Source organism: Hirundo rustica, chromosome 17 (genome assembly GCF_015227805.2).
Source record: "Hirundo rustica isolate bHirRus1 chromosome 17, bHirRus1.pri.v3, whole genome shotgun sequence".
NCBI classification, from domain to species: domain Eukaryota; kingdom Metazoa; phylum Chordata; class Aves; order Passeriformes; family Hirundinidae; genus Hirundo; species Hirundo rustica.
Genome location: NC_053466.1, coordinates 17,359 through 33,645, shown reverse-complemented (window position 1 = coordinate 33,645; position 16,287 = coordinate 17,359). Strand labels below are relative to the sequence as shown.

Sequence of the window (16,287 nt, the reverse complement as noted above, 5' to 3'; positions counted from 1 at the left end):
CCTCCTTTGCTTTGGTAGCAGTGGCGTATGTTTGGAAATGAGCATTAACCCCTTACATGAGTGTCTCAGGCTCTGGAGAGGATAGGATTGTTCTGTATATGGGTGTGGTGTGAGGCACTGGGGATTGGATTGACAACAAGAAAATTTGGGGAAAGACAATGTAGTGGAGATAGTCCAGACTGAAGGAAAAAAGTCATTAAAGGAGGTATTGATGTTCCACAGTGTCTCCCTAATGCCCATTGTGGTGTGTGAGGATCAAAGTGTTTGCTAAAGGCAACAGACACAAGAGCTGCAGGCAGCCCTCTCAGCACAAGGTGTGTAACAGGAGAAGATGGTAAATCCTCTGAAAACAAGTTGGACATGGTCACCTACTTGTGTCAGGGCAGCAGTGAGATGAGCAGGTTGGTGGCCAATAAACAGATGAACATTCCGGTGTTTGTGTGCATAGAGGAAGGTGGAGGGATGATTTGGCCAGGGCAGCAGCATGCCAGGCCAGGCAGGGAAAGCCCTGCAGAGCGCCGTGGACGGGCAGTCCCTGCCTCCGTGGCACATGACTTGGCTCATCATCACAGGATGTGATGAGCGCCTGGCTGGTGGCTGCAGAAATCTAGTATTCTGGTCAATGCAAAAGCTGTGTCAGCAGCTGCAGGAGGCATGAGATGTAGGGAGTGACTACTCTGGCCCAGCTTCTGCAGTGCCGCTCAGCAGATGGTTGTGATGTCGTTGCTGTTTCAGCCCTTTGTCCAGCTCTTTCTCAGGTGGCCATAGTGATCTGGCAATAAGAGGTGTGATATCCAGGCTGGTGTAGGCTGAAGTCTGGGTTGCTTCCAAACATTTTCATATGATACATTCCAGTCTCCAACTGGAAAAAAATGTCTTTTTCAAACTTTACCTATTCCAAAGCTCTTCTTTGCAATTTATCTAGCATAACTCTACTCTTTCTCTTACAGCCCTTGCAGCCTACCCAAATCCCTCAATTACAATCAGCACTTAGTGACTTTTATTTCAATGTTGTCCTTATCTCCAGACACTCATGGGATGGACCTATTTGCTGTAGCTGTCCATGAGTTCGGCCATGCCATTGGCCTGACCCACATCTCTGCCATAGAGTCTATCATGAGACCCTACTACCAAGGTCCAGTGGGCGATCCTCTGAAGTATGACCTGCCTTACGAGGACAAAGTCCGGATCTGGCAACTCTATGGTGAGTTTGCGTCCGGCTGTTCCTGCCATGGCAGGACACACTGGAATAGCTGTTTTTTGAGGCGAGTGGAGCTGGTGGGGAGGACGGTGTTCCTCATTACTGCTTCTTTTCTACACAGGAGTCAGGGAATCAGTGTCCCCCACAGCCAAGTCTGAACTAAGCAAAACAGATGACCATCCAATCCTGCCAGAGCTGCCAGAGAACCGCTCCACTGTCCCGTAAGTCAAATTTCTTCCATTCCTGCAAACAATGTGTAGTAGTGAAGGCCTGCTTCATCAGTATCTTGCCTGCTCACTCCAGCTTTGGTATATTTCTCTGGATATTTTGTAAAAACTCAATTTTTTTACTCATATTAGTGGAAAGTTGTCACCATCATCCTTAGGTAAATTCATCCTTGTTGGAATTTTAATCAAACTTCCTCAGCAGTATCCTGAATTGCATAAGCATAACTTACCTAAATCATTCCACAGTGAGCAACTGCCTAATGTACCTGAGGGAGTGAATATTGGAACAAGTTGGACTGATGGCCTGACTCGAATGCAGGTTAGCATTAGCAAAGGACTGCTTACACTGAGTGTCATCAAACAACCATGGCCTCATTAAACGTTGATCAGGGCATCAGGGCAGTTAAGAGAAGAGGGGACACTGAACAAAAACAGCAGGAGGTGATGGTCACACACATTTTTGCCAGACACCATGGGCACCCCAGGTAAGAGGAGCAGAGACGGAGCAGGTCACCTTCACCTCATGCTCCTTTTGTTTGAGCATGCTGAATGCCATTAGTTACGTTTCCACATGTAGCTTCTAAAGGCACTTGTCCACCAGGCTCCTTATAGCCATGTTCAGACCTGGAAACATGAGAGTCTTTCTCCCTGCTGGTGTGGAATGCCACCATCTCACACCAGCAGCGGGAGCAGCAGGAAACTTGCATCTGCCATCCCCTTGTTCCTACCTTGTATGCTGGGAGGGTGGGTGGGGTTTGCCTCCACATCTGTCATTTTACGGCCAAAGAGGCCAGTGAAGCTGGTGCTAGGAGCCCAGTACAATTTTTTTCTATCAGCAGAATAGATTTATGCTTCCCTGTCACCCACAGCAGCTTTTCTGTGCATGTTCCCAGCATCCACTCCTTGTTCCTTCGTCAGTCATCATTTCTTATGTGGGCTTTGTGGCTGTCAGACCTTCGTACTCTGTGCCTTCCCGATGCGCCTTGTTAAAGCAGCTCAGTATGTCAGCTGCCACTTGCCAGGTGGCTTTCACCAGGTATCTTTTACTGGATACTGGGTACCTATCCTCTAGGTCCCTCTGTTTAGGCTCAGCTACTTTCTGCTTTGCAGCTCTGTCACCTCTCACTGGCACTTTGGAGCTCAGCCCTGGAGCCGCAGCACCCTGAGCTGCTGGAGTGAGAGGCTGCTTGGCTGTTTTCCAGGTCCTGCTGCACTGGGGCAGCTGGCCAAGCCACACTGTGCCACTGGGAGTGGGAAGCCAGCTCAGCCCTCACCAGCTACATGAGCTGGTGGATTTAGAGCATGTCCTCGCTTGACTCCCAGCAATGGCACCTGGTCGCTCAGGGTTGTCAGCCCAAGCTGTCTCCAGGCTGAGGTTTGCCTTGGAAATCCCCGTGGATGTGGCTGGGCTTCAGCATCATGAGTGACAGATGGGCACAGCCTGTAGTCTTCTCCAGGAGGAGGGGTGATTCAGTCTGTGGGATAGGAGGCATTGGGGGGACATAGCCCCTCACTGCCTGCCTGGCCCTGCTCACCTGAGCATCTCTCCACAGGCTCAGGCGGGATGTGCCCAACAGGTGTAAAACACACTTCGATGCAGTGGCCCAGATCCGGGGAGAGGCTTTCTTCTTCAAAGGTGAGTGCCATGGGTCTGTGCCTGTGTCACTCTGTGGTGGTTTTGGTGTGGACAGGCTGGGGTGGTTGGTAAGGATGAGATGTGGGGTTTCTGGGCTGCTCCCACAGACCCAGGGAGGCACCTCACATAACTGTGTGGCCGGACTGGTGACAATCCAGCACATCAGTTTTTACTCTGATCCATCACACTGGACTGTCCAGATGAAGAGCTAAAATCTGGTATTTGTACTACCAGAGTCAAAACTGAGGTCAAACCAAGGATGAGCAGAGCAGCAACAGCACTCCACTGCTTTCTTCCTGGATACTTCCAGCCTTCCTTCCTTCCCACGCGTCGCCCTCTCTAATGATGCTTGCCATGCATCTCTCAAAGACAGCGCGTACACAATTGAGGACCATCTGATTTTCTGCCAGCAAACACTTGCTGGCTGTGTGTTCCCAGGGTGCCCAGCTGTTGATGAGGATCCTATCAGTGCCTTTTCAGCTGAGGAGAGTCTGTTTAGGCTGGACTCTCTGGGCTTGCTTTCTCATCTTTCCAAGTTGCAAAAATGCCCATGGGCATTTTTTTGCATCCCTGGCCACCATTTGGCCTCCCAAAAGCCATCCACCGCGGAAGCAGAAGAATTTGCCCCAGGAATGAGCAGCAGCGTCCCAGCATCTGAGTATCACAGTGTGAGCCTTGGGTCACAGGCAAAAACAGCAAAAGGGTTCCAGAGAATTTGGTGTTGCCTGTGCTCTGAGGGAAACACAATACTGAGACTGTTCCACAGCACTATTTGTTCAGATGCCAGCTCCAAAAAGCCCCAGTAAAAAAGGGAAACTCAGAGACATGAACTGATGTCAGGATAAATGGCTGTCTGTTCTCAGAGGGGAAAAATTGATGAAGTAAGGAGAAATCCATCTCAGTGTCTATTTTTGGATACATTTATTGCAGGCCAAAAAGCAGATGTAAAGAGCACAGGGTCACTGGATGCCAGCTGCATGTCTGCCTCCAGACCCCAGCAATTTCCTTGCAGACCCCATTGTTGCCCATCCTGCACCCCAAGGAGCGGGGATGTCACCTGTGGGGCAGGATTTAAATGATCTGTAGTGCTGAGCTTTATCCCTCGAGAGGCATTTTGTTCTGATCTGGTCCTGCTGGTTCCCTAGATGGAAAGAAGCCACTGAGAAGGCACCAGGACTGGAGCTCCCCAGACCTCACAGGCTTGTTGTATTGAAGGCAACGGTGGATTCTCTGCTTTTTGGAATCACTGCTTGCTTTGATGTAGGTGCTTCACCACAGACTCCCAAGGTTTTAAACGCCTTTGGCCCATGTGTGCGTGTCTGCATGGTGTGTGCAGCGGTCTTGCCAAAGGCAGCCAAAGTCTGGACAGCGTGGAAGACAGTTGGCATCAAAATTACCTGGAATTAAAGAAAGCGGTTGCCTCAACCCATCATCCACATCTTGGTGCAGCAGGACCTCACACTTGTCTTTCATCGTGTTTAGTTTGCCAGCTCAGAGGAGGGTTTAAACTGAGCTTTTTAAACAAATATGGGGTGGGGGTTTTGTTTTTTTAAATTATTTGTGCATGATAATGGCATCAGTTCCTCCATGGATCTGGCTTTGGCTGATGACCCTCCATGCAACAGCAGCACTTTGGTGAGCAGCCTGGGCTGTGACAAATCATGAGCCCAGGCAGACTGGGACCGTCACATTCAGAATTCCTTGCTACTTAAGTGCTTTATTTTCTTTCTTCTTCCTGATAGCTTATAAAAACCCAACCAAAGTAACTAACAGCTCAGACTATTCCTGACTTTAGGGACAGATTTAAGGTTTCCCTGCTGCAGCTGCTCACCCACTGAGGCCATCACTTGCAAAGGGATGGAATGTCAAAAGTATTGAGGCTTCCCTTTATGTCTCCGATGAGTCTAGGGCACTTCAAAGTTCAGATACTGATCTGCTAAAGAAGGAATTAAGCTGAGCTGTATTTCTTGCTGAAAAAGTGAAAATCTGACCTTGTCTAGTGCCTTGCTAATTACAGATGCAGAGATCATCTTTATTCAATTACATATGTTTCCACTGATGTAAAATGGCCACCAAATTTGAATGCTCGGGTTTTTTTATATTCTTAAAAAGCAACTGTAATTATGGCAATTTCCTACCATATTGGAATGTATTATTCATTTATGTTTCAGTAAGATAGAGCAAATACGCAAACTGGAGCAGAAGAAAAAGAATATGATATAAATCCTTATAATTAGAATAAAACTCCCTCTCTGCAGATGTTAAAGCGTTACAGTTTTGCGTCCTGCATTATTAGGCTAAGATCCAATTTTCATGAAATTTTAAAAGCTGGCGTCATGATCTGCCAGCTCTGGAGACAGAGCAGAGTGTGTGGGCTATACAAATCTGAAGATGCATCTTTGGTTTCTATTGCTTATCTCTCCTCAGAAATTTGTGCAAGACCAGATGCAAATAATGTGCAATAATTTCTAACAGGCAATAACAAATGCAAGAGAAAGTTGAGAGTTGCCTCCTAAACATCTTGCTCTGGCTCACATCACTCTGTGGAGCTCTCTGGAGAAAACACAGCACGAAATGTTGTGCGAGTGAGAATCCCAGAGCCAACACAGACTTGGCTTTGGAGTTGTCCCTGAAACGATTAAGGTGCCTCAGGAAATCCCATATAAGGCTCTTTTATCAGGAAGAATTTGCCATCCTTCCCACAACGGATAAATCTGTTTCCTTTTACATTGTCTAAAATATTTCAGAAATCCCCCCAAATGCACTTTTCCTAGCTGGGGCAGTGCTGCTGCAGGTGTTGTCGTGTGTTTGCTGGCACCACCAATACATTCGTCCTGCAAGTTCCACAGGACTGCAGTCTCTGCTTATTATCCTGCACCTCTAAATGGTACCAAAGTCCTTAACTGTGCTTCCTTCCCCACCTCAACTCTTCCAGATCTACTCAGATGTTTTCCTCCTCCTTTTTTTTCTCATTCCATTCCTTCATCAAAAAACAAACCCTCTGGTATTTCTGTGTTTAATTGTAACATCCTAGACATTTCCAAACATGAAAGCAGCTGGACATCCTGTGTGCAGGAAGCTGTAGCTGCTCCAGGAGAGGAGGAACAGGGATGGTTTTTGGATGCTCTTGTTTGTGCCTGGTCCCACTAGCTCGCAGGAGGTCCCATGCAGAGAGGGAGGGAGGAGATAAAAGGCTGCTCTCTCCTGCCCTGTCTCAGCGGCACAGCCTCACACTGTGGGCCAGGAGCCTAACAACTCCAGTACAACGCCCAGAGGATTATTTTAATTTAAAAAAAAAAAAAAAAAAGGGGGTTCTTCTAATGATTGCCAGAAATAGAAAGCAGTCGCAGCTGCTGCTGGAAAGCAGGATGGCTCTAAAATCATAGCTCCCATCTCACGTGCTTTGCTTCCTGCTACTGCCGCCCACCCGGCAGTTACCCTCCAGCGAAGATGGGTTGAGTGTGGTTCAGTAATGTCCAGTCTGTCCCTCCAGGCAAGTACTTCTGGAGACTGACTCGCAATAAGCACTTGGTCTCCCTCCAGCCGGCTCAGATTCACCGTTTCTGGCGGGGCTTGCCACTCAACCTGGACAGCTTGGACGCAGTCTACGAGAGAACCAGCGACCACAAGATTGTCTTCTTTAAAGGTGAGAGCAAACACAATTCTGGATGTATAGAACGTGGTGCTAGGCAGGAGATGCCAGTGCCACATGTTAAGCACCTCGAGGGCCAGTCTGAAACCTGTCGTCCAAGAGCAAGGCCAGGAGAAACAAACTGGCAGGGAAGGCAAGCAAAAGGCAATGGTCATGTTCCACAGAAAATGAGAGAAATGTCATTGAAGATAAAGTTCAGCCAAATGTAACGAAAATCTGAGTTTTTCAAAAATGAAACACAAGCAGGAACCACCCCTACACACACTCACAGGTGGTGTGCTCCTCCTTTGACCTTTTCTCTTTTAGTATTTGTTGCTGAGAAAAAAATAAGTCAGAGAGGAAATAAAAGTGAAACTGAAGACTTTCAGTTTTAATAATTATACTTCTGTTGCTGTGTATTTTTTTTTCCTTAAAAAAAGTGGTATAATGCTCTCTTTTTATTTAAAAACTTGAAAGCTTTTTTTTTTTTTTTTTTTCCCAGACGTGTTGGAGGAACAATTTAGCTCTTTGTTTCTATACAAATGTCCGAGTCCCCCACAGACCATTTACCCGTGCTGGTTATACGCCACCCATGCTCTCAATGTCACCCAAGATCCTGGCAGGCACTGACTCTTGATTCACCGAGGTTGTGCACTTGAAGTACTAAATACACCCCAGCCCTCCATTCTTCCTGTGTGGAAATTGCTTTTTGTCTCCTGACCATTCTGCTTGAAACATGGTGCAATTATTGGTTTCAGAATTGCTGAATCAAGCACTTCTGGAAGCAATAATTTGGTTTCATTTCCCCCGCTCGGGACAGAGGGATGGCTCATGCCCCCACACAAGCCCCTAAGCTTGCAGAAGGCCATTCCAAGTGCAGATGAAGCCCTCCTGGACTGCAGGCACGCTGAGCCCCGCAGAGCCACACCAAGCCCTGCATCTCCCCGTGGAACAGCATGTGGAAAGCTCTGCCATGTGCGTTCAGCTGCCTCAGGCAGCCTGCCCTGCCCTGCTTTTCCAGAGGGAATGGGGCCAGCTGGAGCATGCCACCTTTTATGCCTGGCTCTAGACCCTCCCAGTCAGGTCTGCAGACCACAGCAGCCCTCATTCCCTCCCTTCTCTCCCTGCTGGGGATGAACAACCAACCAGGAGCTCAGGTCCAGGGGCTCCTCCCAGCTGCTCAGGAGGCTGGAATTCCAGAGGTGCCACAGCTGGCATCTTGTTCCAAGACATGCATTCTCTGTGTGTGTTAGTCCTGCCTAGCTCCCAACATTAAATCAGAATCTTTCCAGCTATAAAATACGACTCATTCTCTCCCTCCAGAGCTGTTTCATTGATCCTTGGACAGAAACAAAAAACCACAAATTACCTTGGCCTGTAAGGTCCTGCTGCTGATACATAGGAATGCATTTAATGGCCTCTTCAGATATTCTAGAAAACCCAGGGAGGAAAAGGTCTGATCCTTAAAATACGCCGTGCAATACCTAAACAGACACTTCAGGTTCCCAAATAGATCTTGTAAAAGAAGAAAGACTGTCACAGTGGTTAGAGAATTATGAAGAAACTGAGACATCTGGGTTTGTTTGCTTGTTCTCACACAGACCAGGGCCCAGTCCCATCATGCTTCTTTTTTATTGCAAAAAATCCCCACATTGATGTTCCCTAGTGCTCAAGGTCAGACCAAGAGGTGGCTGTGTAAGACCCTTGAAGAGCAGTGAGCTGCTCATATGGGATTTATCCAGTCCCTGTACATCTTCATAATCCACAGGTCTCTCTCTTTATCCACCTGGCTCTAGAAAGTGGTGAGTTCTCTTCCCAAGTGGACTGCACTTGGCTTCTCAGGAGCCAAATTAACCCACAGAAAGTGCCCAGTTTGCACGCAGAAGCTGCCTGTAACTTTGTTTCTTTGGATATCAGGCAGAAATACAAGGGGCAGAAAACCAAATGCCTCCATCAAACACATAAAAGTGACAGCTGTACTGACGCTGTCAGTGTGCTCATGTCCTGGGACAGTCATGCTTTCAGCAGCAAAGCGGGGCTGTGTCCATGGACAGCCTGACACAAAAAAGCAGCTATTCAAAGCCAGAGGTTCCCCTATGGGCTGACCCCCTCCTATTCCCACCCTTAAATGCTCAGAGCTCAGCCTCAAAGCATTGTCACAACAGTAGGTAAAACATTAGCTCAGCTCATCTGTGGGGAAATACTGGTTTAGGCTGTGAAACAGATGTGATTTTATCCTGTGCTTGTTTCCTTTCCACAGGAGACAGATACTGGGTCTTCAAAGACAACAACGTGGAGGAAGGGTACCCACGGCCCATTTCAGACTTTGGCTTGCCCCTGGGAGGAATCGACGCTGCTTTCTCCTGGGCTCACAATGACAAGACCTATTTCTTTAAGGACAATCTCTACTGGCGCTACGATGATCAGGAGCGGAGGATGGATTCTGGGTATCCTTCAGAGGCCATCCTGTGGAAGGGAATACCCAGCCCCTTAGATGATGCCATGAGGTGGTCAGATGGTGAGTCCATATGGCAGTTTAAATAAGCACAGCAAAGTAAATCAATGCTCTATCGAACTGTAGCCCCTTCTACCCTGCCTGCCAACATAAACGCTGAGCCCCTGATGGGATGTTCCTGGTGACTGGAAGCTGAAGAGAGAGGTGTGATTCCAGCCAGAGTTCCCCACACTACTCACTAGAAGACTTTGAAATTTTAAACAGGCCACAAAAATGCTGTGGGGACATAATTATTGCTCTCTATTAAAAGAACACAGTTGATGCTGTTTTGCAGTGATTTTTATCCTAGAATGGGCCAATTTGCTCCTCACCGGTTTTGTTGTCACTGGATTTTTAGCTGGATGTATGAGGATGCAGACAGAAAGTACTTTTAAAGATGTTTTCCCAGAGTTGCAATTTATTTTCTGAGAATGAGATTTCTCCGTGGTTTCTTGCCCCTGAAAAGACCACAAAGATTTTGTCACAGGAGATATTTACAATCAGCTATTGACTCACAACGAAGTGGTACTTCCAGGGTTTATTTACTGGTGACCTGATTAGCAGTCGTTAAACCAGGCAGAGGGGAAGACCACTTCCAGACTTTTCAAGCTAAATTTCCAAAGCTATTGAGAGTGACATTCCCATAGGTAGGAGTCCTCCTGAGCATGGGGCCTGCTTAGAGAATTCACAACCTCCCACTTCAGAGTGGAAAACCCGCACCTGAGAGCAGAAGGTTCCCAGGGCCCTGGTTACCCAGGGCTCGTGTTATTTTTCATGAGCCCATGGTCAGCAGCACGTACCCCAGGTCATTGATGGATAATCTCCAGCTTTACCATGCCCTGTTACAAGAAGGAGAGTTGTGTATGGTGTGTCCAGCGGTGGGTTCACAGGGCCTTGACCCTACACACCCACAGTACCAGGAGGTACATCTGCTCTAGAACTCAGCACAGAAATCCTGGCCAGGCACAGCATTAACTTACCCTCTGGAGGATCCCTCCTGCAGCAAGAGCAGATATTGACAACAAGCAGTGATATGTCATGTGCCTCCAGTCCCTGGGGTTCAGCTGGGGTGGGAACGTTCCTCTGCTGTTCCAAGTGCTCTTTTGACCTTCCTCTGGGACAGCACCCACCGCCACTGACCTTGTGTTTGGGTTTTGGTCTCTTTGCAGGCGCAAGTTACTTCTTCAAGGGCAAGGAGTACTGGAAGGTGCTGGACAGCGAGCTGGAGGTGCAGCCCGGGTACCCACAGTCCATCGCCAGGGACTGGCTGGTGTGCAGTGACATGCAGGCTGACGCCCCCGAGGCAGCCGGGAACAGGAGGACTGGGGCGCGCTCCAGGCTGGGGCAGCACGACGAGAGCCGCTCAAAGAATGGCTATGAGGTCTGCTCCTGCACCTCGGGCACCCCATCTCTGCGCCCCCATGCCATACCTAGACTGACAGCCAGCCTCGTGCTGGCTGTGTGGACAGCAGCACTGGTCTGTGCAGCCCTATGACAGCTCATCGCACCACCGGGACAACACCACGGTGCTTCGGAATACTGCTCCATGATTGCTAACTGTTGCAAGCAGAAAAAGAAACATTCCTAGGAACATGCCAGTGAAGGGTTTGAATTCTCCATGAGAAATGAACAGTGATCTTGTTTTGGAGTTTTCTTTTTTTTTTCATTTTTGTTTAAAGGTCTAATAACAGGGTTGAGTTCTTATTCCCCCATCCAGTTAAAGATGAGAGCAGCCTCATGCTGAATTTAGAAAAGCTCCATAAAGATGTGTTGCTCTGGATGTTTAAACACAGCAAACGAGGGGAGAGCTCCTGGGATGGAGTGGGGAAAGAAGAGATGCTGCTGAGATAGACAGCAACAGAAAGGCAGCCAGCAGGAGGTAGTAGTTATGTGCTGAAACAAAGTACACATCCCATTGGATGTACTAGGTAGAAGAAATGGTGACAACACTAAGATTAACTGTGATCGTTGTTTTACTGTCAAGCCTGCTGTAGTCACTGGCATCTGGGTAATCTGTATCAGTTTCTATGGGTCAGAAACACCTTTGCCTTTCAGAAGGCACTGCAGCTTATCTTTGTATACGAGTAATTGTAAATTAACAATTCCTCTAATAAACCTTGACCGCGTACACAGAGATCTACTAGTCATGTGTCAGATCAAGCCTATCACCTGCAGCAAGGTACTGGCTGCTGATGCTCTTAGCAGCCTCACCTCTGGATGAGTAGCATGGCAGCCAGATGAGATGCAGTTACAGCCACTGCCCTAGACTAATCTGTGCACACAAACTCCTGGTCTTAGAATTCCTGTGTCGGGTTGGCTTATATTTTGGGAGGAATCAAGATGTACTGCGTTTGTTTGTGTCTCTGCCATACCTGGCTGTGCTGCAGAGGATGGGCTGCAGCAGGGAAGACGCTGCACGGTCAGCTCAAACTCCTTTTGATGTCTTTGACAGGAGATTGGTGTGGCAGAAGCCAAGGTCAAGCACTGCAATAGGATGTTCCTGTTTGGGTTTATTCCTCACTGTTTATCAATCTTCTGTGGTATGATTTGGGCATTTGAGAGTCCTTGATAATGGTGAGTGAGAACTTGGATGAGATGTCAAAGAAGCCGGGGTGCTTGAGTCTGCTGTTGTCAAGGGGTGTTACATGGGGAGAGGCCACTGCCACATACTCTTCTTCACTGCCCTGCCTCTGCACAAATGTCTTTTGCTGTCCTGCCAGGGCCAGCTTCTTGGGGACACATGGCAGCAGACAGTGTCACTGCAGGACCCGAGGCTGTTCCGGTGTCAGGGTGTAACACCAAGCCCTCTGTGGCACAACAGGAAAGGCAAAAAAGTGCACAGTTGCATTCTGAGAGAAAAGGGGGTCATCGTGAGTTTCCCTCTGCTGCTTGCCTTTTTAAATAATCCCAAGCATTCACAGGTTGCGGCTGTTTTCAGGACGGTGGGGGGGGGGGGCGGGTTTGAAGGCAACACCGCAAGAAGCGGTGTCCATTTGAGGGCCCCCCAAGGCTTTTCACAAGCACAGCAGATGCACTTACATGTCTTATAGCACATGAGAGAGGTGCTGTTGGGAAGAAAGGATGGAGTAAATCTGCTCTGGGGATGTGCAGGGAAAGGGAGTATTCTGCATATTTCCCTGTAATTCTGGGTGTTGGGAATTTAGCCTGGGCTTGTCAGCTAAATCATAAACAAGCCAACACAGCTCCTGAACTCTCAATGAATCTTTGAAACACTTGTGCAGAAAGACAAGCTAGTAATGACGGCAAAGGAAAAAATTTCCATGAAAGCTAACAATGGCTGGTGAATTTGCTTTGGAGTTCTGAACTTTAGGCGTATGAAATTTTGGAGGTGGAATCCCAGTTTCAGCCTTGGGCCTGTGCAGGAGAAGAGGGGTCCTTATCCCCAGCAAGGAATCCCGGTGCCCCAAGGTGTCAGGTGCAGCCAACAAGCTGTCTAGGGAATGAGAAGCAAGTCCCCTCTGCCACTTAGAGTGGCATCAGCTGCCGGTGTGAGCTGTTAGGGTGATGAGGGGGCAGCTCCTGCTAGCAGCTGCTTTAAGACGGGAGCATCAGCTTGTTTTGGTGTGGAGCTGCTGGAGGAGAGAGGTTTGTGGTGGGCTTTGAGAGGTGTCTCATGGAACAGTTGTGTGATCCTCTCACAGGGTCTAGGGGAACAGCTGGATGCACTTGGATGCGGAGCATTGCTTAATGGAGGTGCTGAGGGAGAAACCTTTGTGCCATGCAGCAGCAGCAGCTGAACGTGTGAGCTGGTGTGACTTGGTAGGGGGGACTTATCTCCTTTCCCTCTTCAATTTCATCTTGCCAATCCCTCTCTGGTGCCCCCAGAAAAAAAACAAAAGAAAGAATAGGGGTTATAAGGACAAAAGAAGTTTAAATTGAGGGGAGAAACTTCTGTTATTGTTTGTGTTTAAACTGGGGGGAATCTCCCTTCACCAGGGATTTTAAAGGTATTGATTGAAGGAAAACTTGGCTTTTCCAGGGTGTGAAGGGTATCAGTTGACAGGGAATCCCTGCGTTCTGTTTTAAATGGAAAGGGGAAAATACTGTTGTATTAGGGGCTTGAATTGAAGGTAACCCCCATTTTCATCATGTTAAGGTTCAAAGTGGGGTAGAAGCTCTGTTGTTGCTACTTTTAAAGTGTTTGCATAGAGGTAAAAATGTCTCTTTTCCCATAATTTGAGGGATTTAATTTGAGGAAGACGCCTCCTTTTCTGTTACTGTTGGGGATTTAATTGAAGGGGAGAATACATTTATTTGCCATTTATATTGGTTTAAGGTAAGGCTGACTTGGCCGGTGGAGGTTTGGGTATTTTGTTAGATATCATTTATAAGGTTTTCTTCTCTTTAGTGGTTTTGAGGTGGTTTTTAACAATTTATTGTGTAGTTTTGTTTTGTTTGTAGATAGTGTATGCTAAGGGATATGGCCTATTTATTTAAGGTTATGTTTCTTAGTGGAAAGGTCAGTGGAGTGAGGTGAGCGATGACTGGTGGACAGAAGCAGTTGTTATTGCTCAGGTCTCAATTTCAGGTTTGCATATGGCAGCACCGAAGCAGACACAGAACGTCTCGACGTCCACAGTGGCGACGCGTTCTTTTCTGTCGAGGGTGGACTTTGTCCGCTCATCTTCTGAAAGCTAAGTGTTGGGGACAGGGGTCATGAGAAGGGGAAAACCCTTTTCAGTGCCAGGAGGCAATTTCAAATTAGCTTAGAGGAGAGGGCCCTAGTGGGACAGACCCCTCGGAAGTAAAGGGAGGGCTTCTCCTCAACATCACCAGAGTCTTCGCCAGGCAGGGCAATTCCGACCTATCTCAGTGTTCTAGCAAGCTTCACATCTTCGGCTTTCTTTGAGTCTTTGAGAGTTCACAGGGTTAGGGTGCACCAGAGGATTCCCAGCCAAGCCTGGGATCCCTGTGCCAGGAACATCCCTAGTTGCAAGGTGTAGGGCTGTAAAGAAGTTAGGGTCCAGCAGGGGCACTTGACAGCAACACACAGAGGCTGAGGGAGGACTTGAGACGTAAAGGACTCAAGGGCCAGAAAGTATAGTGGCAATAAGGAGTACAGGCTAGGAGAGTTGTTAGAATACAGGTATATCAGCCCTAACAACCCTCCTGTTTCCCTGAGAGCAGGTGCGGGCAGCAAAGCTAACGCAGGCCAGTGCCAGAACACCTGATGGGGCAGGCAGAAACCCTAAGGGTAGGGCTAGGCAGTAAGTGACAGTGGGGGGTGGGGGCAGAGTCCACTGGATTGCGGTTCAGTGTGGGATGCCCACCCCAGGATCCCTGTCCTGCTGCAAGTGGTGACACTCACACCCTTGGTGGAGGCCATGGTGGCTGGGCTCAGCATCAAGAACACCACAAAGACTTTGGCTCTGCAGGTGTCAGCCTGTGTGCAAAGCCAAAGCGAGCTGCCCAAGGACCTGGGCATTCTTAAGCGAGGGTGAGCACCAGGATTGCAGGTTTTTGGCTGATGTGCTGGGAAGATCATGCTTTGATGTTTGGTTTTCTTTGTTGTAGCTGATAAAGAGACAACAGCCCGGTGACGGCAGGTCTTTCCTAGAGAGTGAGGCGGCCTTCCTTTGCACCCGATGTGGATTCTGATTCCCAGACATCCCAGAAGATAAGTGGAGGGCTCGAGCCACGGAGGGGATGAAAGCTGGGTGCTGGGTTGGGGCCACCCCTCTGAACTTCTCGGCTGAAGCACCTTAAGGTTGGGCCTCTGTTTAATGTTCCTCCCCATGGCAGCCACCATTGCCAAAAGACAGGTGGTCTGGCTGGGGCTATCCATGCTTTTGCAGTCCCATAATAATCCCTTTAATGATGGGTAACAATAGGTTCTGGGGTTTTTTCCTACGTTAATAAGGAGTTCCAGGGTAGTCTGCAATTAAAACACCTAACAATTTACCATTCGACACCTATGCAGTCTGCTGGAGCCTTGGCTGTGCAAAGAATTTTTTTTCTCCTGCCCTGAATATTTTATAATTGTTCTAGAAAGTGCACATGGGTACTCCAGTCATTAAGAAATGCCAGCCAAGGTACATTGTGGCACCAGGGAGCAGAGAACAAATAGCTAGGGCCGTGCTGCAGCTGGAGGGAGAGCTCCTTTCAGACCTGCAGTCCTGGTTTGTTTGACTAGTTCTGTATATTGACCTTTGTTTTTTAAGGAAAATACAAACAATATTGCTTTCTTATAGGAGCCATGAATTCCGTCAGAAGCTCCGTGGTGCCTGTTGGTGAGAGCAGCACACGTGTGGCAGCCTGGAATACCTCTGCTGCTCTGCTTTCCTTGGGTGTTTGCAGACAGAACCTGCATCCCCCCCTCCTTTGTGCTTTTGGAAGAGGCAGTGTGTATGTAAATAGACGGAAATAGGCTTAGCCACCTTTGCCAAGGGGATAGGGGTGGTGGGGAGAGGGAAATTCACCTCTGCTTTCCATGGAGAGGTAGAGAGTCCCGAGTGTCATTTCCGATACCGCCTGTGATGTGTTTGATGTTGGAGCCTGTGAATGGAGTTGCTTAAACATGCCAGCGTGCCTAAAAATATAAAAATAAAAGCAGTGTTATTTTAAGACTCGAGAATCAGGGATTATAAATAGCCCGAGCGGTGTGTTACTCTCCTGGCTGGGTGTGTTGGTCCTTAAACATCAGCTCAATTGTCACTTCCCTTTGCAGCGGCTTGCACCTAAAGACTGTTGCTGCAGAACTGCATCCCCCTACTCTCCTGACAGGCACAGCTCACTGATAAGGTGCTCTCCATCCTGAGTCCATCACAGCAGCCGCCAGCTGGCCCCAAATTCAAGCACACACAAGTGGGAGGTGGGTGCAAGCTGGCAGGGAGCTGGTGTTTGGGTCAGGGAGGAAGTGCTGGCTGAGTACAGCAGAAGTGGTTGGGTTGAGAACAAACTGTGGAGCTGGGGCAGGATGGTTTTGTGGTTAAATGCTGATTTGGGCCTTGTGAGCTGTGGATTCAGCACTCTGCCTTATGAGACTTCCTCTGTGACTTGGTTGGGATACATCTTCCTGCTCCCATCATTTCGACCTCCTGTGGCCAGTGATGGAAAAGATGTTTAGAGAGCAATTTC

The 16,287-nt window shown here is 48.3% G+C and overlaps 1 protein-coding gene and 1 long non-coding RNA gene across 2 annotated transcripts in view; both read left to right on the top strand.

Moving 5' to 3' along the window:
• Window positions 1-11,309, top strand: part of MMP17 (matrix metallopeptidase 17) — a 49,289-nt gene extending 37,980 nt beyond the window's left edge. The window contains exons 5-10 of the mRNA XM_040081234.2: window positions 1,028-1,204; window positions 1,323-1,422; window positions 2,982-3,064; window positions 6,558-6,710; window positions 8,956-9,213; window positions 10,359-11,309. Of these exons, the coding sequence (XP_039937168.2) occupies window positions 1,028-1,204; window positions 1,323-1,422; window positions 2,982-3,064; window positions 6,558-6,710; window positions 8,956-9,213; window positions 10,359-10,684 (1,097 nt within the window). The 3' untranslated portion in view covers window positions 10,685-11,309. The remainder of the gene's footprint in view (window positions 1-1,027; window positions 1,205-1,322; window positions 1,423-2,981; window positions 3,065-6,557; window positions 6,711-8,955; window positions 9,214-10,358) is intronic.
• A 1,398-nt stretch (window positions 11,310-12,707) lies between these two features.
• LOC120760669 (uncharacterized) lies at window positions 12,708-16,037 on the top strand. Its single transcript, XR_005703440.2, has 3 exons — window positions 12,708-12,969; window positions 14,725-14,917; window positions 15,402-16,037. It is a non-coding gene; the product is annotated as an uncharacterized LOC120760669 (long non-coding RNA).
• Window positions 16,038-16,287: the final 250 nt, after the last annotated feature.